Here is a 23,138-nt window from a genome sequence, read left to right on the forward strand (position 1 = left end):
GGGTAGTTAATGGTCCAGAGCCCAGGTTGTAGGTTCAAGTACTGACCCAGCCATTTAATAATTAATGTGATCATGGGCAAATACACTTTTTGTGCTTACCTTTCTTCATCTGTGAAGTGAAGATAATATCTATCTCAGGGTTTTAGGGAGGATTAAATGTGTTATTACGGAGAAACTGCTTACCACAGTGCTGGTCAGATACTGAAAGAGTACTTCATGTCCTTAATAAAAAAAAATAGAAAAAAAAAAGAGTACTTCATGTCAGCAGTGTTTCAGCAGCATTAACAGATCTTCCTTTGGATTTTAAGTTATTTTTAGTCATCTACTGTCATAAATAATGTTCTATTTATTTTTATTCATAAAGCTTTTTTCTCAAAATTACTTCCTTTGATAATTTGTGGAATGAAAACAAAAAACTTACTCTCCTATATTTTTTCTTTCTTCAGTTGTGTTCAAGTGAGGTGATTTCTAAGTGTGCTGGTTGTGATAGAACTACTTTGCAAAAAACCCAAAGGAAAACACAAAGGGCACATAGTCTGAGCTCATGCAAGAGGCAACCATTCTTGTGACTATGTTGGGCAAAGGGATTATATTTAAGGCTCAGTTATCTCGTTTGTTGGGAAGGGGGATTAAAAATATGCCATAAGATTCTGTTTCTTAAAATAATATATACATAATGATGATGTATGTAGTATAGTGCCTGGCAAACTTAAATAGATGGTAAGGGCTCAAAAAGCTGTAGCTAATATTACAGTTATCAATAACAAAATTAAAATTATATTATGTAATTTCTCTTGTGCATCTGGTAAATACAGCGAGTTTGTATCCATTTATTGATGTCAGGAATTTCCTTTTAGAACCACTCATTTACATTATCAACGTTTGAACTATAATAATTTAGAAAAACTGATAGAGGGTAGATATTTGGAATAGTTTATGATAGTATTTTTGTTTTAATTAATTTTAATTCTCACCTGAGGATATGTTTATTGATTTTAGAGAGAGGGGAAGAGGGAGAGAGAGAGAAAGTATGTGAGAAAGAGAAGGAGAGAGAAAGAAAGAAACATCTATGTGAGAGAGAAACATGGATCAGTTGACTTCCATACACACCCTGACTGGGAATTAAACCTTCAGTCTAGGTATGTGCACTGGCACTGACTGGAAGTCAAACCTACAACTTTTTTTGGTGGACAGGAAGATGCTCCAACCAACTGAGTCACCCAGCCAGGGGCTTCATAACAATATTTTTAATTGCACCATTTAAATTTTTGAAATATTTCTGGTTGTCACTTAGAACTAATTCTTAAATGTTTTAAAAAATGAACAGCAACACAACAAAATACATTAAACTAATAAAGCAGGTTAAGGATTGCCAACTTTTTTTTTTTTTTTAATATATTTTATTGATATTTTACAGAGAGGAAGGGAGAGGGATAGAGAGCTAGAAACATCGATGAGAGAGAAACATCGATCAGCTGCCTCCTGCACACCTCCCACCAGGGATGTGCCCGCAACCAAGGTACATGCCCTTGACCGGAATCGAACCTGGGACCCTTGAGTCCGCAGGCCGACGCTCTATCCACTGAGCCAAACCGGTTTCGGCAGGATTGCCAACTTTAATATCAGTTCAAACAAATATGAAAAACAGAAACATCTCTAAAAATAGACTGTAGGACATGAAGAGATAATTCATAGAGGAAAAAAAATAGCTAACTAACAGTAACAAGTTTGGCCTCACTACTAATAGAAGAAATGCAAATTAAAATAATCCTATATAATAAAGCGGTAATATGCAAATTAACCCTCACGCCCTCACAAGATGGCTGCCTACAACCATGCTGGTGGGGGGGTGGTTAGTGAGGGATGACCAAACGACTAAACAAGCAGGCTGTGTGAAGCGACCAGGCCAGCGGGGGGGCCATGAGGAGCGAACAGGGCAGTAGGGGGGCGCAGTTGGGGGCGACCAGGCCGTCATAGGGGGGCAGTTAAGGGTGACCAGGCCGGCGGGGGGGGGTGCAGTTGGGGGTGATCAGGCCAGCAGGGGGGGCAGTTGGGGTTGACTTGGGGGGCAGTTAGGGGCAACCAGGCAGTCAGGTGAACAATTAGGATTTAGCGGTCCAGGATTGTGAGAGGAATGTCTGATTGCCAGTTTACACTCGAACCCCAGGATTGGGCCTAAACTAGCAGTCAGACATCCCCTGAGGGGTCCTGGATTGGAGAGGGTGCAGGCTGGGCTGAGGGGACCCCGGCCCTCCCATACACGATTTTCGTGCACCAGGCCTTTTGTAGTATGTATAAAATCTGTCAAGATATTTTGCTTTTTCAAATGAGAATTCCCAGTGGTTATAAGAATTTGATGAAGCAGGCATTCTCATTATTTTGATATAATCTATTGGGAAAACAATTTAGCAAAATATATGAAGAGCTTAAAAAGTTTATACTTTCTGACCCAATTTTCCTTTTCCCATTATTGTGTGACCCTAAGTATTGCAAAATGAGGACAGATATTTTTTAATAGTCAAAGATTTTCACTTATATGTTTCCTATAATAAAAAAAAAATTTTAGCCAACAATAGGAATTATTTTTTAAAGAATGCTAAGGTTTTTTGTTGTTTCAAGAATGCTGTTTTCTGTTTTAGAAAGAGAGAGAGATAGAAACATCTATTTGTTTTTCTACTTATTTATGTACTCATTGGTTAGTCCTTGTATGTGCCCTGACTGGAGATTGAACCTACAAACATGTCATATTGGGATGATGCTCTAACCAACTGAGCTACCCAGCCAGGGCAAGAATGCTGTAAGTTTTTAACAACATGGAAAAATTCATGTCATAAGAAGCAAAGGGAAAAATTGAATAATGAAATATACACAGTCACTATACTTAAAGGGCATAGAAAAAAATGGGAAAAAAAACCCATGCTATTGTTAGGATAAGGGATATTTTTTATTTCTTTTATTTCAAGTACATTATAGTGTTTTTTTTTATCATGAGCATTTTATAATTATACAAAAGGTAAATATAAAGTAAACTTAATTCTTATTCTTGACATTTATAAACTAACAAATGCCATTTGCTCACCATTTATGAAGAAACACACAGTTTGTTTTCTGGCTATATTTATTTTAGAGAAAATATTTTAGTGTTATTTAATGAATACATGGAAAGAAAATTAACTGAAATTGGAGTGAACTGAAAATGGAAGATCACACCTTGCCCTAGCCGGTTTGGCTCAGTGGCTAGAGTGTCGGCCCATGGACTAAAGTGTCCTGGGTGTGATTCCAGTAAAGGGCACATACCTCAGTTGCAGGCTCAGTCCCCAGCCCTGGTTGGAGTGCATGCGAGAGGCAACCATTTGATGTGTTCCTCTCACATCGATGTTTCTCTTCTGTGTCTCTCCCCCTCCCACTCTCTCAAAAAAAAAAAAGATCACACCTTAAGTGTTCCTCTGAACTCTTGGTGTCAAAATTAAACACTTAGGTAACAAAATAAGACAAAGGTATTACAAAAAAACAAACTATAGACCAATACAGTATGAACACAGATGTAAAATCCCTTACACATTATAAACAAATTGAATCCAGCCACTTATTAAAAGGATAATTATAACCAAGTAGGTGCACCCAGTATGCAAGGAATGGTTCCACATTTGAAAATTGATCAATATGATACAACAACAACAACAAAAATAGCCCAGCTGGTGTGGCTAAGTTGGTTGAGCCTTGTCCCATGCACCAGGAGGAGGTCACAGGTTCGATTCTCCGTCAGGGCCCATGCCCGGGTTACGGGCTCTATCCTCAGTAGGGGGCAGGAGGCATCCGAGCAAATTCTTCTCTCACTGATGTTTCTCTCTCTTTCTTTCTCTGAAATCAATGAAAACATTTAAAAAAATAGATTCAGAAAAAGCATTTGAAAAATGCCAATATCCATTCATGAGAAAAACTGAACAAGCTAGAAAGAGAACCTGATAAAAGGTAAAGGTATCTGAAAAAACCAACAGTGGTGCTAATACTTAATGGTGGAAACTGAATGGTTTCCTCTAAGATCAGGAACCAAGGCCAGGCAGAATGTCCAATTTCAACCACTTATATTCACCTTTATACTAGAGTGCCTAGCCAGTGCAGTAAGGAAGAGAAAGAAATAAAAGGCATACAGATTTGAAAGAAAGAAATGAAATTCTTTATTTGCAGACACGATCTATGTAGAAAATTCCAAAGAACGTACAAAAAAGCTACTAGAACTATGACTGAATTTAACGACTCACAGGATACAAGGTCAATATACAAAATGTAATTACATTTCTATAAACTAGCAATAAATAATTGAAATTTGAAATTTAAAAATGCAACTTATAGTAGCATCAAGAAACCACAATTAAGGATAAGTCTAGCAAAGTTACACAAAATTAAACACATGTAGGAGTGCTTAAACATTTACATGGAAAAAATTTTGTTTATATTGGAAAGGGTACAGAAGTTTTCTGTTAAATTTTTTCGAAGATAGTTCATTTTTCTTAGGTTCTTTTTTTATGTAATGATCACGTGTAATTTTTTTCTTTTTTTAAATAACATTGTATGCATGTCATAAATTCAATACAGTTACAGATTTTATATCTTAGCCATTTGCCAATGTTGGTTATTTATATTGTTTCTAAGTTTTCAAAATGCAGTTTCTACATTTCTCTAAATTAGTTGGTATATACCCTACCACAGATAAATTTGAAATTATGGAAAGAATGGAATTAATCATTTGACTTTAGAGCAGTGTAATTGGTATTGGTGAAAGATTAAACTTCACACTTGCATTTGACCACCAGAATGAAAGTTTAGTATGTTCTTGAGATCCGTTTCTAATATTTATTCTTGATAGCTCATTATTTCTATTATCTTAGAAAAGTTATCTTTAAAATATGTGACTGACTTTTTTACATCAGAATGACATTCTTTTGTTAATCTGCTTTTCATGGACAGTTACATCATGTGAAGTCTTTTCTTGGCCTTTTAGATATCTGAATTCCACTTATCTAGTACAATTGAGTACTCCTTCATTGTTACTTTCATTCTACATATATATGCCTGTCATAGCCCCCTGAAACTCTTTGTACTAAAATTTACTTATTAACGTATCTGTTGCCTACTGTCAGATTGGGAAGGGACTTTGTCTTGTGGCTTTATATATTTAATCACTCGTATAATTAGGTGCATGGTAGATAATGTGGTACTAGAGGTCCATTTTAATAATTGCACCATCAATTTATTAGAGGAAAGACCAATTTATACTTGAAGTTGTGCTAATTTCTAAGACAGTGACCCTTTATCACTTTCTCAGTTAATTAGTAAGGTGCCAGACTGGCCTGCTGAGTGCAAATGTGAAACATGAAAGTGATGGGTTGATATTAACCAATTTTTTGTTCATGTGACAGGTGTGGGATTATGAGACTGGAGATTTTGAACGAACTCTTAAGGGGCATACAGACTCTGTACAGGATATTTCATTTGACCACAGTGGCAAACTTCTGGCTTCCTGTTCTGCAGATATGACCATTAAACTATGGGATTTTCAGGGCTTTGAATGCATCAGAACCATGCACGGTAAGGAATAGAGGGTGGTGTTTTGATATTGATTTCTCACATGGCATTCCAGAATTAAGAATATTGTTTTCTAACCGTGTGCAGGTTCCCTTCATTCAATTCTTAATTGTCTGTGTCGTTGAAGGAATAGTTCATGGATAAGCCATAGTTGAGAGTTGTTTTCGTTATGATGCTTTAAGTATCTCTTAGTGGTTTATATAAAGTATGAAAATTGTTTTCACAAATATTTTTTTTAAATATATTTTATTGATTTTTTTTACAGAGAGGAAGGAAGAGGGATAGTCAGAAACATCGATGAGAGAGAAACATCAATCAGCTGCCTCCTGCACACCTCCTACTGGGGATGTGCCCACAACCAAGTTACATGCCCTTGACCGGAATCGAACCTGGGACCTTTCAGTCCGCAGGCTGACGCTCTATCCACTGAGCCAAACCGGTTTTGGCCACAAATATTTTTTAATAAGAAAAACTGCTAGGACATCTATCTGTTTTTGAGAAAATTAAGTTGTTAGTAGGGTGTTTTTATTTGTCTTTTTTCAGATCATTTTTCTCAATTGGGAAACGGAAGTTGAGAGAGGGTTGGTATAGTAAAAGCTGGAATCCGTATTTCCTTGCTCACTTTTTAATATTTCACATATATTATAGTCTCATTGTTAGGTTGTTGTCTGGGTTTTGTCACAGAGACTGTTCTCTGAGGCAGTTTAGCTTTGTGGAAAGAGCTTTGGAATCAGATATCTGGGTTTAAATTCCTACTTGTTTACTTATGGCATTAGGAAGTTTTAACCTCTTTCATCTGCAAGATAGAGGTAGTAATACCTAAGTCATAGGCTTGTTGTGAGGATAAAATGAGACCACATACAGGCATACCTTGGAGATATTGTGGGTTTAATTCCAGACCACCACAATAAAGCAAATATCACAATATAGTGAGTCATAAATATTTTGGTTTCAGGGCATATAGAAGTTGTGTTTATACTACACAGTTCTATCAAGTGTATAATAGTATTCTGTATTTTTAAAAACTCAGTGTACATACCTTAATTTTAAAAAACGTATTGCTAAAAAAATGCTGCTCATCAATCTGAGCTTTCAGCGAATCGCGATTTATTTATTTTTTTGCTGGTGGAGGGTCTTTCTTTGATGTTGATGAAATGCGATATCTGTGAAGCACAATGTAGCAAAGCACAGTAAAACAGGTTTTCTGTACTTGATTATCTTGGTTTCATACCTGGCACATAGAAGGTGCTCAATAAAGAAGGGTTTTGTTTCTTTGTGGGTTGTTTTTTTTTTATTATTTGTTTCGTTTAAAATATATTTTTATTGATTTTAGAAAGTAGGAAGGGGGAGGGATAGGGAGATAGAAACATTAATCATCTGCCTGGGATCTTGAGCCCACAACCCAGGCATGTTCCCTGACCAGGAATCGAACCAGTCACCTCCTAGTCCATGAGTTGAAGCTCAACCACTGAGGGACACCAGCCAGACTTGTTTCTTTAAACACGATGAAATTTAAATGTTTGTATTTTATATAAGGAACACATACTGTGTTAGTAATAAAATGTTTTTCTAAATATATTATCCAGAGATGCTGGCACATGAGTAAGCTGCATGCTACATAGAGAGTGTAATTTGAAGAGTATGTTTTCTTCCCTAATTAAATGCATTTGAGAGGCTTACCAAGTAGAGGAATTCTGTTGAATCCTTTCATAAAATCTTCGGACTCCCTGGGGCTCTTTCCTTCAAGGATAACTGATTAGTTAGGATTGTGAATAATGTATATGGAATAATGCATTTTTTACCACCATGAATATCAACAAAAGATCATTTCAACCACTATTTTAAATATAGAATCATATCCCCATTTTTCTTACCTAGTCTTTTTAGCTTTATTTCTATTTTATATTGTAGAATATGAACAATGGAAATATTTGTGTGTTTTTCTAGTGTTCATACATAAACATTCAGTGTATTAATACAGGGGTGGGCAAAAGTAAGTTAAATTACCAGCCATCATTACCTAAAAGATAAATTAGAAGTAAGGATATGAATTAACAACAATAAAAAAATAATACAATATTAATAAAGAATAATGTAAGAATAAACTGTGTTTCGCATACTCAGAGCTATAAACCTACTTTTGCTCCATACCTATATATTCAGATCCTGATGATACTGGCACCTTATGGTTTTAAAACAGTTGTGCAGTTTGAAATTTATTCATAAATTGAGTTGGCTTTTTATTGTGGATTATTTTATTGGTTGGTACTAGTTCCTTTTTTGTGTAAATCCCAAGTTTTTAATCAAATTTATAATAAAGCCCAGTGTATTTAAAGTTGCTGTGTTATTTAAAATCCCATGGTGAAATCTTGTGGTAAACAGGTTTAATTGCTCTTGGTGGCATATTATTTAATATGTTGCTGTGTTATGTGTTTTAGGCCATGATCACAATGTTTCTTCAGTAGCCATCATGCCCAATGGAGATCATATAGTGTCTGCTTCAAGAGATAAAACTATAAAAATGTGGGAAGTGCAAACTGGGTAAGTAGATTTAGTTGAATATCTGGTAAAGAGATATTAAAATTGTATTCTGAATGTTCTAATAATTTTAGCTTTTACCCATAATGATCATCATGGCAATTTTATTATGTACTTTAAAACCAAGTTTTGATATCTAAATGTATCTTCCCCCCAAAACAGAGAAATTATAAAAGAAAATCTATGTCCTTCAAAGCCATTTTCTATGTAATGGCTTATTTTCTCTGTGGTCTTCTTTTAGGTTATCTCTCTGTGGGTTGAAATAAAATGTAGATAACATTTGTACAGGTATGCCCCTATTAGGTTTAATTTGGTTGTGCTTAGAATTACACGATTGTTAAAATAGAACCTTAACCTACTGGTTTTACCCAGATTAGTAGAGCATGCTTTTCCCCCAACATGGCTAGAAATATTTTTGTTAGGTTTATTGTGTGTGTTTAATTTTGAAAAGATTTTCTCTCTTTATTTTACTTTCTAAATTTTGTTGATTTGGTTAGCTCCTTAATGATTCTCCCATAAGCTTATTTTAACTGATGTTTGACTTTCCAGCCTGTCCCCATCTTTTATTAACCAGGAATGTACATTTATTCTGTTGACTTGCATATGATTTCACTAACTTGGTGTAATTCTCTTCATTCCAGTACACATAGTAAGTTTTGCATTGCTTCTGGGAAGTGTCCCAATGGATTACCATTCACAACATAAATTATTATTTATTTTGACAGCTACTGTGTGAAGACATTCACAGGACATAGAGAGTGGGTACGTATGGTGCGGCCAAATCAGGATGGCACTCTGATAGCCAGCTGTTCCAATGACCAGACTGTGCGAGTATGGGTCGTAGCAACAAAGGAATGCAAGGCTGAGCTTCGAGAACATGAGCATGTGGTAGAATGCATTTCCTGGGCCCCAGAAAGCTCATATTCTTCCATCTCTGAAGCAACAGGATCTGAGGTACTATGATTTATGTGTCATTTCATGATTTTATTGCTGATAGCTCAGAACCTTAGATAACTTTTCTGATGCTCAATTTCAGAGCCATTAATGCATTTAAAAATCTGTATTCCAGAATTATGAATCTTATCATTTTTTACTCTTTAACTTGCAGGTGATTATATATATATGTGTGTATATATAATTTTTAAAAAACATATTTTTTTATTGATTTCAGGAGGAAGGGACAGGGAGAGAGAGAGAGAGAAGCATCACTGATGAGAGTCATGATTGGCTGCCTCCTGCACGAACCCTACTAGGGATTGAGCCTACAATCCGGAATTGTGCCCTTGAATTGAACCGTGACCTCCTGGTTAATAGGTCAATATTCAACCCCTGAGCCAGGGGGGCCGGTCGTGTTTATATTTTTAAACCAGTTTTTATTATTGCTATCAGCTGACCTGTGTTGTGTAATGGGGATGGGGATTGTCCTAAAGAGGGAAAGTGGTTATTCAAATTATTAGAAATGCCATTGTTTTAAGAGTATGCCAGTGCAGAATAAAACTTATGGAGAGGTTAAAGTTATCTTTTAGAAAAATCACCTTTTTTATGGACATAATTATTTTATTTATAAAATAATTTTTGGTGGAATGCAGTTTAATATTTCTCACTCCCTCTCCCTTTCTCTCTGAAATCAATAAAAATATATTTTTTAAAAATATTTATTTAAATGAAGAATATTTCATATGAAGGTCTCTGATAACCCTTGATCAGAGTTTTCTATTACAGATTTTTTCCTTAGAGAGAGAGATCAATGTGAGAGAAACATCAATCAGTTGCCTTCCATATGCACCTCGACCCAGATAGCCTGCAAACAGGGCATGTGCCCTGACCGGGTAATGAACTGCCAACCTTTCGGTGGGTGCACAGGAGGATCGATGCTCAACCAATTAAGCCACACCAGCCAGGACACTATTGTGGATTTTAAAAAATTACATTTTAACAAGTGAAGGAGGAGAATCTTTCCTCTTCCCACCCTTCTCTCCATTGTATTTCTAAATGAAGCTTCTATTGTAATCTGTTTTGGCTGGCTGGTTGCATTTTCCAATTCTTTTTACTGCCCTCTGGTGGTAAATATGTCATAAATTTGATTCTATCTGGACTTTAGCTATAAATGCTAAATTGTATAGTTTTAAGATCCTTCTTGATTACAGAAGTCTTGAACAGTAAGTTTATCATCTTGGTATTGTAGAAACTGAATTTTTAAAAAAATTTTTATTGGTTTGAGAGAGAAGAAGAAGGAAGAGAGAGAAACATCAACATTTATATTAATTGGGTCCTTCCTATGTAGCCTATGTAGGTTAAAAGATGTGTGCATTTTTGTTTTGTTTTGTGTGTTTTTTTAATCCCCACCTGAGGGTATGTTTTACTGATTTCAGGGAGGGGAAAGGAGAGAGAGAGAGAGAGAGAGAGAGAGAGAAACATCGATGTATGAGAGAAACTTCCTTCGATTGCCTCTTGTGGGGGGTCGAACTAGCAACATTTTGGTGCACAGGATGATACTCCAACCAACGGAGTTATACCAGCCAGGGCAAAACTTGTCCATTTTGATACAGTAAAACAAGATGAGTAAGTCCTGGAGATGTACTGTACAGCATACTGGAAATTTGCTAAGGAGGCAGTTCTTAAGTCTTCTTACCAGTTTTTATTTGTTAAAAAAATGCATTTTTATAAAATTGGAAATACAGATCATTAATAGATAAAAGTCATTTAAGTCCTTATATAACTTCTTGCATGGGAAACTTAATTTTTATATGTTTTCTATAGACTAAAAAAAGTGGCAAGCCTGGACCATTCTTGCTATCTGGATCCAGAGACAAGACTATTAAGATGTGGGATGTCAGTACTGGCATGTGCCTTATGACCCTTGTAAGTTTGAATAATCTCACTACTTCTTTGTTTTCTTGCCTTTTTTAAGTTTTTTGTTGTTGTATTTTATGACTCACTTTTTATTTTTTATTTTTTTTAGTAATTCTTGTTGAAAGTATTACATATGTCCCCTTTTTTCTCCCATTGACACCTAGATTTCAATATGAGGATATATATATATGAATGAATGTTAGTACAGGATTGTGGACATTCCTGTTTGCTTAAGAGATTTCCAAGAGGATCTGTGGACATTAATCCAAGTAGCAGTTTTTATAATTTGATAAAATAACTGTGTTAGTTTTAGAGATTCCTTAGGTGCTAACTATACTTTGAAGTTTATGATAAACATGGAAGTATCATCAAGAATTAATTAGAAATTTAAACTCTCCTCTAGTAGTGTTCTGAGCCAAGTTCAGATATACAATATTGCTATTAGAAAAGGTGGTCCACATTTAAAATTAAAAGCATGTGCACTCCTCTTCTGTAACAACACAGGTCACTGTTAATTCCCCTGGAAGTTTCTGGCTCCTATTTTTCAGTTGAAGGTGGGGGAAGGGTTATACCTTTTCTGCTTTATTTTGGTGCAGGCAACGAAATGTGATTTGACTTTTGTTGAGACTTCTACCTCTAGTGATTGGTGGCTTTACTAGGAGAGAATAAAGGTTTATAAATAAGGGCAAAAGCAGAGTGAACAAAGGCAAAGGATATGTCATCTCGGTTGTCTTTTTTATCTGCACTATCCAATATTGTAACTATACTAGCCTCATGCAGTTAATGAGCTAATGAAATGTGGCTAGTGAGACTGAAGAACTGAATCGTTAATTGTATTTAATTTTGGTTAGTTTATATTTAAATAGCCACATGTGAAATTTTCTTACATTATTCTGTAGATGAATTTGGTGGTGTTTTTTAAATAAATACACTTGTACATACTGCTTTGTAGCAAACTTTTAATTTAGAAGGTATATGACACTTGCTCATGTCATTAGTTACACTCTACATTAATTACATGCAGTGCTTTGATAAACATATTTGTTAACTAAATCTCTGGGCCTGGTCTTAATTATTTCTTAGGCTAAATTGAAAGAAATGGAAATGCTGGGATAGGAGATTACGTGGGTGGGTGAATAGATATATGGGTGACTGTATACCCTTCACCTACAGTCACCAGTTTTTAACATTTTTTCTGTGTGTGTGTGTGTGTGTGTGTTTGTGTTTGTTTACGTACATTTTTTTGAACAATTTGAGTTACTTGACTTGTAGACATGACATGTATCTCCTAAAAATAAGGGTATTCTACCATTAACCACAATACAATTATCACACTCGAGAAATTTAACATGAATGCACTATATAATTTCTCCAATTATCCCAGTAGTGTTCTTTATAACTTTATTTTGCCTCTATCTAGGAATCAGTCAAGCATCACTCATTGCATTTACTTGTTAGTTCCCAGTTTTTGTTTTTTAATCTAGAAGGATTTCCTAGACTTTTTTTTTTCTGTTTGTCTGTTTTTAGCTTTTTTTTATGTGTGTGTGTGTGCATGTAGTTTCAGTGGGCTTTTAGTTACGACTTAGTATTTTCATAGATGCTATTTAAGTAATATATTTCTTCATTAAGTCAAATACCTTTTTGTTTTTAAGGTGGGTCATGATAACTGGGTACGTGGAGTTCTGTTCCATTCTGGGGGGAAGTTTATTTTGAGTTGTGCTGATGACAAAACCCTACGTGTATGGGATTATAAGAACAAGCGATGCATGAAGACCCTCAATGCGCATGAACACTTTGTTACCTCCTTGGGTATGTATGAGTTATGAGGTGTTTTGAGCAAATAGATTTTGGAGTGTAACAAGTTTTATGTAATAACCATGTGGACTTTTCCAGTTAAGAAATGACCATGGCTTTTCGGGCAGAATGGGTGAAAAACTTAGTGAATCCTGTCATTTGTTTTAAATTATCCTTTCCTTAATTCTCTCTCGCCATTATCAACCTTATAATACAAAAATTACTTTCTCCATTGCACAATTTTGGTTTTGGAAACTAGAATTGTGAAGAGGATGCTTACTGATGACTTTAATGGGTAATTTTTCTCTCCCACTAGTTTTAAATTTCTCAAAGGAAATATTACTCAACCTTTTCCTTCTGGCAGTTATATGCTATCATATACTAGAAACTCAGGGAATGCTATTTATTTAAGTTTAATAAGCATCTTTTAAACTATCTATATATATGAAAAAGCCTAATATGCTTTTATTAGAAATTTAATAAAATTTCCCTCGGGAGTTCGATCGCTTGCTGTGACATGCACTGACCACCAGGGGGTGGCATAGAGAGCTCGGGAGAGGGAGATAGAGATGGAAGCATCAGTGATGAGAATCATTAATTGGCTGCCTCCTGCAAGCCCCCACTGGGGATCCAGCCTGCAACCGAGGCATGTGCCCTGACCAGGAATCTTCAACCGTGACCTCCTGTTTCATAGGTCGATGCTCAACCACTGAGCCACGCAGGCTGGGCTAATAAGCATCTTTACTATCATCTGGACCTGAATCTAGAAGTGAAGAAAGTGAATACAGTAAAATATAATACATTAGGGTATGATGGATCTAATGGTGAAGGCAAAGCCTCAGCAGAATAGGGCTAATCCACTTCACAAGATGTTTACAAGGATTTAACATGAATTAAATATAAACCATTAGTATTTAGCTTTGAACATAGTATATGTTCAGTAAGTGGATACATTAAGGTTATCCTTGCAGTTTTGAGTGTTTATTCAGCTTCATTTGGGATGGTGGTAGTGGAGGTAGGCTTGGGTTTTTGGTTTTTTTTGAGCTGTTAATACAGGTTTTAATCATTAAGTCTCAGTTTCCCTAATCTAGTTGATACCTTCCAGGGGTGGATGTGTGGGTGTGTATAGATAAAAGTAGGGTATTCCTGGCCCTTGGACTTGCTTGTTTTGTGGCTTATTAAAAATTTTATCTGTCTCAACCTAATTCTACAAAAGCCTTTTCTTTTTCTTTCAGATTTCCATAAGACGGCACCGTATGTGGTTACTGGCAGTGTAGATCAAACAGTAAAGGTGTGGGAGTGCCGTTGATTGAGTCTCTTTTGGCCCCTCCTCCTGATTTTCCTCTGGATGCACTCTGATGATACCATGGTTACCCTATTGAGCTCTGTTTAAATAAATATTGTCCTTTCATGTAAATTATTCTGGATGTAGATTGAGCTTATTAAATGTTACACACAAAGTATTCATGCATGGTGAATCCAAATTGTATACTGTAAATTTACATACGTTGTCTAGAAGTACCATAGGGTTTAAAAACCTGGGCTGGCATTGGTCACACCAGGCCTAAGAAGGCAGAAATTGAATAATTGAACTAGGGCACTAAACTGAATAAATTGACAGTGTCATTTTATGTTGGATTATTAATTCCTGTTTTTCTTTCTGCTATCTGTTGGTGCCTGACTTAATGGCCTCATTTGGGGGAAAGTGGTGGTTATTAGGGTTTTTTCCTGAAATGTGTATTTATGTAACATCACTTAAGTGTGCTTAATAAATCTTCTTTAAGGATGTTAGATAATAAGGCTACAATTCAAAATCTTCTGAACCATCTATGTAATTATTGAGGATTACACATGGAATTTTTGTCATGACACATTTGCCAAATCAATAGGATACATTTGTTTTGGCATCCTATCAAGCAAAGGCTAGTGGTATATTTATGTAAGAAAATGAGTGTAAATCTCAAATAAAAATTTCAGCAGCTAATAGCAAATCATTTATTTCATTTGGGTCTTAATGCTTTTAGCAGATTAAAAAATACTATGATACTGTAAGCTTCTATTCTCCACATTAAATACACTTCTAGTTGTATTCTCCATACTACTAGACTGTGTAGTGATGTGACTTCCAAGTAGAATTTAATCTTCCCATTGAGTGTGTCATGATACAAATCACTATTCATTTTTTATATTTTTTAGAGATGTGCAATGTGCATTACATAATGACAGAAAGATTGAAAAGCTTATGTATGCTCATTTTAAGGGAGGGGGAGAAATATAGCAGTTTTGTTTTTCAACAGGAATCTGACCAATTTGAACTGTGTTTAACTTGCAAGTTAAAAATGACAGGGTTTAATGGAGCGTGCATAAAATGTACTGTTTTCACCTTTTGTTTATATATAAATGTTTATAAGTATATGGACTTATCTGTTAAGTGGGTAAGTCTATATATGTATATCACACACATATAACCTCCATGTCCTTGGGCCCTGGGTTTTTGAAGAAGTGCTAAAATACACAAATAGAATAAATCTTGCTGTGGAATACCATGCTTTAGAATAAACCCTTTTTGATCTTAACACTTCTGAAAACTAGGTCTGAGTCTATGGGAATTTTTCCCACTCACAGGAAAATCACTTCTGCCTAGCCAGTGTGGTTCAGTGGTTAGGCCTCGACCTATGAACCAGGGGGTCCACCTGGGTTTGATTCCAGGTCAGGGCACATGCCCTGGTTGCGGGCTCGATCCCCTGTGTGGGGCGTGCAGGGGGCTGCCGATCAATGATTCTCTCTCATTGATGTTTCTCTCTCCCTCTCCCTTTCTCTCTGAAATCAATAAAAATATATATTTTTAAAAAATAACTTCCATTATCTGCCTCTACCCCCAATTTGGCAGTTCAGCATTTTACATTTCCCTGATACATAGTGTATTGTGATCCAAAGTTTTAAGAGAATTTTTGTCTGACTTTGGAAACAATATTCCATTACAAATTATTAATAAAAAAATTTTATTGCTTAGCTAACCAGGTTTTTTTTTAAATCGTTATTTGAAAAGTTAACAATGAAATAACAAAACAGTTTAACAAAGGAGTTTATTCTGAATTTCATTTTATTTGTTTAATGTGGTTTTTAAAATGTTTCTTTTAGTATTTAATGGAAATTTGATTTCTGGAAAAGACAAAGGGTTAGAGTTAACGTCCTGTAGATACACAGAGACTAGGTCGTATATTTACTAAAAGCAGTTTTATGTCTAGCTTGTGTCTTTTTGTTTGTTTGCTTGTTTGTTTTTAATTCCTGAAAGACCTCTCTGGAAGGAAAAGTGTTTTGAGAACTAATGGCTATTTTTGAGGACAAAAATTACAACTTTAAGCTAATTTCTTAAACTCAGTAGAATAACTTTCAGGACAAGACTGCCTCACAACCCTGCTCACACTGAGAAGTCTTTTTTGTTGTTTTTTTCTCCTTAGCTGTTCTGACTGGATTTTTCTACAAAAGCTATGGAAAATATCTTTGTTCTTGTTTGCTGCTATTTCCTGTCCTGTTTTAAGAAATATACCTAGAAATGGTGCATCTTAACATTTGTTTGTACATGTATAAATGTCTTGTATTTTAATTCATTTTTAGCATGTAGCAACACAAATTGTTTAAGGGTAAGCCACAACATCTAGAAATCATTCATAGATTCGAACAATAAAGGAAAAAATGGTACCGATTTAGGAGGAAACAAAGCTGCTGTCCACTGGGTTTTTTCTCCCGCAGCATAGTGACTCTTGTTGACAAAGAAGGAGAGACGTTGTTACTCTATAAACAAAGTCATCCTTCCTTGGGAGATTGCCACAGCCTGCTGCTTAGTTGAATTACCAGACATCCTCCATTTAAGAAGCAGCGAACATTGAATCTCAGGGATGGTCCTCAACTGGATCCAAATGTAAGGAGCCCTGTTTGAATAATGAAGGGGGTGGGGGAGAGAGATCCATCCAGAATCTGATTTTCAGAGGTTTCCTGTACTGTTGTTTGAAACTGCCCTGTTGATGCCCTTTCTTCCTGTTTTCTCTGTCTGCTGTCTAACCCTGTGCCTTGCCTGGGATAAGTACAATGATGAGGTTACTGGTTTGGATTGTAAGTAGAGGAATTTATTAATTGGTTTAGAGGTTCACTGCTGCTTTGTCACTTTCTCAATCAAATTGGCCATTTATTTATGAAATAAAAAGCTGGTAGAATCGCATCCTCAGATGATTATTGACTTGTGTCTGTGTGAAAAGACATTCCAGTGCCACCCTAATATAACGTGCCCAAGAAGTCCTCGCTGCACTCTTGGAAGTGCAAGCCACGGAAACTGGTTTAGACATCATTTGGAGAATAGTTGCTTTTTGACATGGCATCTTGCACTTTAGGAGACTAAGACCGTCCAGTTTCGTCCATGTGTGGTGTGACCAATGGTGTGCCCAGAGCACTGCTCTAAAATCACTAGTGTTAGCAAGTCGTCCGGGCCATGGGGCGCTCACTATAGTCTTCGGAAGCTTTGGCTCTAGATCACCAAGCCCAGTCTCCTTACTGTCAGTGCCCTGCTCTCCTGTTTGCCTCTTTCTGTTTCTGTGTGAACTTCCAGGTAATGTCACTCATTAAATAGTTTTTTGTAAATTTATTTAAAGAAAAACTATTTAAAAGTAAAGGATATTTTGTTTGTTGACAGTGGTGGCTTGATAATCCTTAAGCAACTGACGTTAAAAGTGTTGGATTGAAGGACAAGGCACTTAAAGTGGTTCCTCTTTCTGTCCAGCTGTATATAAATCCAATGTGTTAATCTAGATGATGCAAAGAAGACTCTCCTGGTAGAGAAGCAACATGTACAAAATTGGTGGAAGGGCTTTTTTGTTTTTTTCCTGTGGGGTGGGGGGAGGGCAAGCTGGATTTACAAGTCACGACTGGACTGAACTGGCCTTTTTATCTTTCCACTATTATCATGTAAGTAGCTGCTTTCTTGTCCTGCCTATCCTTCCATCATCCCTAAAGCTCACTCTGAAGATGACAAAAATAAACACAAAATCTTCGGGTTAGAAGTTGATTCTGACTGACACTGACACGAAGGCAAGCATTGATTTCATGAACGCTGCAGAGGTGGTGATTGGAGAAAACAGTTGCCCAGACTGTAAGAGTTAACTGAAGATGTTGACACAATTTTAAAAAAATCAGTAAAGGAATGTATATAATATTGCTCTTGTGTTTTACAGTAAGATTTGTTGCTCTCAAACTGTGTAAAACAAAAATTTATTCATGTTTTCTGCATATTAAAAAATCTTATTGTACCAATTGGTAAACTATTAAATGCCTATAAACCTAGGTGTGATTTTTTTTTATTTTATTTTTTTTGGTCTCCTTGTGCACAGCCTTAAAACTTTGAGTCCTCAAAGGAAGTGGGAGTGTGTTAAGCCCAGTCATAGAGTAAGACAGGTGGGTGGCAGGGCCTCGATGGAAGGCTTTTTTCCTTTAATAGTGTCAGCACTGCCTTTGCTGTCTGCTTCCTTCTCATTATTTGGAGAAAGAATCTAAGAGCATCAGCTGTAAGGGCTCTTGTGATGAATCTGTCAACTGCAGACTTTCCAAGGACCCTCTCCTCCTTTCTGAGTACTCACCCTTCCCTCCAGCAGCCCTTTCTGACGGTGTCTCTACAGCTGAGCCCAGAAGCTGAAGCCAAGAATGACCTATTATAGCCCCTCTTAAAAAGACTTTGCCTTCTTGTGGATCAAGGCCCAGAGACAGTTTTGTTTTAAATTTTGAATGATGTGTGCCAAAAGAGTGTTCACCCTTGCCCTAGGAAACCCCAACAGCTTTCTCTGTGCTTTAAAGTGCTTTGTGTTTTATTTTTTAAATTATTTTAGAGAGACATTGCTTTTTTCGTTCAACTTTATGCATTTATTGCTGGATTTTTCTTTCTATTGAATTTATAGGGATAACACTGGTTAACAAAATTACATAGGTTTTAGATACACAATTCTACAACACATCATCTGTACACTGTATTGTGTGTTCACTCCAATCAGTGGTTGTTTTTTGTATGTTCCCTGATCAAACCTGCAACCTTGGTGTATTGGGACGATGCTTTAACCCAGTGGTCGGCAAACTCATTAGTCAATGGAGCCAAATATCAACAGTACAACGATTGAAATTTCTTTTGAGATCCAAATTTTTAAAACTTCTAACGCCACTTCTTCAAAATAGACTAGCCCAGGCCGTGGTATTTTGTGGAAGAGGCACACTCAAGGGGCCAAAGAGCCACATGTGGCTCGCGAGCCACAGTTTGCTGACCACGGCTCTAACCAACTAAACATGTTGGATATCCTGCCTTTCATCCCCAGTCTACTGCTCAGCACCCATAGTGTCTTTAGGACACCCAAGAAGTCTCCAGGCATTTTTATGAATAAAGGACTTGCTGAATGATGTGGTGGCTCTTACAGCCTAATTGTTTTCCTGCCTCCTAAGGCAGTAGCCTCTTCCCCTCCCCCACCCCAAATGGGAAGCTGGGCCAAGAGCACCAAAGTAATTTGAGGTTACAGTTCCTTTTCTATGTGTAAATGAATACATGTGCATGTATGTCTCTATAGTGTTAGGGCTTTTATTTCTTCTGCTTTCTTTCTGTACAAAAAAAAATTATTCTTTAATGTTCTGAAACATACTTTTTTCATTTTGTGGATACCTTTCCAATATATTTGGCTGTGTCTAGTTTTGCAGCTTTACCATTCCCTTGCAGGGCTTCTCTTCCCCTAGGGCCAGTGGTTGGCAAACCGCGGCTCGCGAGCCACATGCGGCTCTTTGGCCCCTTGAGTGTGGCTCTTCCACAAAATACCACGTGCGGGCGCGCACGGACAGTGTGATTGAAACTTCGTGGCCCATGTGCCGAAGTCGGTTTTCGACCTGGGCAAGTCTATTTTGAAGAAGTGGCGTTAGAACACTCAAGGGGCCAAAGAGCCGCATGTGGCTCGAGAGCTGTGGTTTGGCGACCACTGCCCTAGGCTAAGATCCAGATGATGAGCCTGACCACTTCCTAGGGGTGGAGTTCTAGCCTTAGGGAATTTAGCAGTTCAAAACCTGTTGAGTGACTCACTGACACTCACACACATCAAGCTTGCTTCCAAGATTCATGGTTATGTCTGTCCCTGATGAAGGATGAGGGATAGGAAAGGGGGAGACTTGGTGGAGAAATGGTGTTGCATCCATGTACATACACCAGGTGACGGCTGCTGTCCTTGTTTAGTCTGGTGAAACGACTTAAATATGCAAGTGATTCTCCAATGTTCCCAGGCAAGCAGAATCAGCATCACCTGGGAACTTGTTAGAAACAAGTTCTTTGGCTCCATCTCATACCTACTGTACCCAGAAAAGGATGGGACCAAGCAAATACATCTTCACAAGCCATCCAGGCAGCTCTGCTGCAGGCTCGTCTGAAAAAGCACTGCTCTAAATGACTCAGCTAACTTCTCACTGAAGGAGAGATTTGGACAAGTCACTGGTCCCTGGGCCCCACAGCTGGGGTTGGAACTCAGTTCTCCTCTTTCACCATCACTTTGACAGAGTTTGTTCCTTTGTAAATACTTAGTATGGTCATCATTCCCACTTAGTCACCAGCCCTCTTGTTTTTTTTCTTTTTAATATTTATTGATTTCAGAGGGAGAGGGAGTGGGAGGTAGAAATATCAATGATGAGAGAGAATCATTGATTGGCTGCCTCCTGCACACCCCACACTGGGGATTGAGCCCACAACCCAGGCATCTGCCCTGATGGAATCAAACCATGACCTCCTGGTTCATAGGTCAGTGCTCAACCACTGTGCTATACCGGCTGGGCCAGCCCTCTTAAGGGAATTACCTGCCATTTGAATGCCTGTTAGGTGCCAACACTTAACCTTATTCTCAATATACACCTTTATTCTCATTACTTCCTGGTGGTAGATATTAGCACACTTTTAGGAACTAGAAAACAGGCTCACTTGTTAAGTCATATGCCAAGGGTATTAAGCTAATTAAAGGGTGAGTTGGGATGAACCCAAATACACCTGCTTTCTCTTATCTGGTTCTGCTTGTATAAAGAATCTTAATCGCTATTTTAAGTGTAAGAAGGACTTTCTGACAGCTTTAAAGCAATTTTTAAACTTAGTGATGCAAGAAAGGCCTTCGCCCTGGCCGGTTTGGCTCAGTGGATAGAGCGTCGGCCTGCGGACTGAAAGGTCTGAGGTTCGATTCCGGTCAAGGGCATGTACCTTGGTTGTGGGCACATCCCCAGTGAGGGGTGTGCAGGAGGCAGCTAATCCATGTTACTCTCTCATTGATGTTTCTGACTATCCCTCTCCCTTACTCTGTAAAAAAATCAATAAAATATATTAAAAAAAAAAAGGCCCTCATCCCATCCTTGAGAACCTTGCTCACATTACAACCCCCTGCTAACTCCACTGTGGGATGGCCATTAAGAATAAGATGGAGCCAAAACCGGTTTGGCTCAGTGGATAGAGCGTCAGCCTGTGGACTGAAAGGTCCCAGGTTCGATTCCGGTCAAGGGCACGTAACTTGGTTGCGGGCACATCCCCAGTAGGGGGTGTGCAAGAGGCAGCTGATCGATGTTTCTCTCTCATCGATGTTTCTAACTCTCTATCCCTCTTCCTTCCTCTCTGTAAAAAAAAAAAATCATCAAAAAAAAAAATCAATAAAACATATTTAAAAAAAAAAAAAATAAGATGGAGCCCAGCCAACGTGACTCAATTGTTGAGCATCTACCTATGAACCAGGGGGTCACGGTTGTATTCCTGGTCAGGGCACATGCCTGGGTTGCTAGCTTGATCCCCAGTGTGGGGGGAGTGCAGGAGGCAGCTGATCAATGATTCTCATCAATGTTTCTATCAATTCTTTCTCTATAAAAATCAATAAAAACTTTTTTTTTTTTAATGAGGTGGAGGCTGAGAATGCTTAAGCAAGAATCATGTTGCCCACACTTGCAATTAGGAAGACTCATCAATCATTCTACATAAAATGACTTTATTCTCAGGGTAATTGTGTATTGGTCTGCATATCTTTTTTAAAAAATTATTTAAAGTATTACATGATTCCTTTTCCCCCCATTGACCTCTCCTTGCTCATTCCCACCCCCTCCTTTTTTAAAAAAAAAAAATATATATTTTATTGATTTTTTACAGAGAGGAAGGGAGAGGGAGAGAGAGTTAGAAACATCGATGAGAGAGAAACATCGATCAGCTGCCTCCTGCACACCCCCTACTGGGGGATGTGCCCTCAACTAAGGTACATGCCCTTGACCAGAATTGAACCTAGGACCCTTCAGTTCGTAGGCCAACGCTCTATCCAATGAGCCAAACCAGTTAGGGCCCCCCTCCTTTTTTAAAAAAACTTTTTTTTTAATTGATTTCAGAGACGGAAAGATAGAAACATCAATAAAAGAGAATCATTGATGTGCTGCCTCCTGTACACCTCACACTGGGGATTGGGCCCACAACCCAGGCAATGTGCCCTGACCGGGAATCAAACCATGACCTGGTTCATAGGTCAATGCTCAACCACTGAGCCATGCCAGCTGGGCTTTTTTTTTCTTTTTAAAATCTATTTTATTGATTTTTTACAGAGAGGAAGGGAGAGGGATAGTTAGAAACATCGATCAGCTGCCTCCTGCACACCTACTGGGGATGTGCCCGCAACCAAGGTACATGCCCTTGACTGGAATTGAACCTGGAATTATTCTTTTTTTTAATCAATAGGTTTGCCTACTTAATAGGGGTATTTCACTTTCCATTGAAGGGGGTCACCTGCCTTCTCTAGGTGTCCTGATTATGCATGCCTTATTTGATCTGCTAATTTAGACTCTGTTAGGGATGAGGAAATACATCCAGATACCTTATTTTCAGGTTCAGGATATTTAAGAATTCCTCAATAAAGTCTGTTTTCTCAGTGACAGTTGGAGGGTAGGAGTGCAGACAGATGATACCTTAAAAGTTTAATTTGGTTATAATCCTTTAAAAAATATTTTAAAGTTATAAAAGTAGTATGTGTTAAAACAGTGGTTCTCAACCTTTTTAATGCCGCAACTCTTTAATACAGTTCCTCATGTTGTGGTGACCCCCAACCATAAAATTATTTTCGTTGCTACTTCATAACTTTAATTTTGCTACTGTTAATGAATCGTAATGTAAATATCTCTGTTTTCCGATGGTCTTAGGCGACCCTGCTAGCAGTTCTCAACCTGTGGGTCGTGACCAACGCTCTGTAGAGCCTAAGACCTTAGGTTGAGACCCGCTAGCAGGGTCGCCTAAGACCATCGGAAAATACAGATATTTACATTACGATTCATTAACAGTAGCAAAATTACAGTTATGAAGT

General features: G+C 37.4%; 1 protein-coding gene across 4 annotated transcripts in view; it reads left to right on the forward strand.

Moving 5' to 3' along the window:
• The window catches only part of PAFAH1B1 (platelet activating factor acetylhydrolase 1b regulatory subunit 1), a 133,471-nt gene extending 115,366 nt beyond the window's left edge, over nt 1–18,105 (forward strand). For all 4 annotated transcript variants that reach the window (XM_080681788.1, XM_080681787.1, XM_080681785.1 and 1 more), the window contains 6 exons: nt 5,421–5,589; nt 8,025–8,127; nt 8,850–9,078; nt 10,885–10,986; nt 12,630–12,786; nt 14,007–18,105. In XM_080681788.1, the coding sequence (XP_080537914.1) occupies nt 5,421–5,589; nt 8,025–8,127; nt 8,850–9,078; nt 10,885–10,986; nt 12,630–12,786; nt 14,007–14,080 (834 nt within the window). In that variant the 3' untranslated portion in view covers nt 14,081–18,105. The remainder of the gene's footprint in view (nt 1–5,420; nt 5,590–8,024; nt 8,128–8,849; nt 9,079–10,884; nt 10,987–12,629; nt 12,787–14,006) is intronic.
• The last annotated feature ends 5,033 nt before the right edge of the window (nt 18,106–23,138 follow it).

This window comes from Plecotus auritus (genome assembly GCF_963455305.1).
Source record: "Plecotus auritus genome assembly, chromosome: 7".
Lineage (NCBI taxonomy): Eukaryota > Metazoa > Chordata > Mammalia > Chiroptera > Vespertilionidae > Plecotus > Plecotus auritus.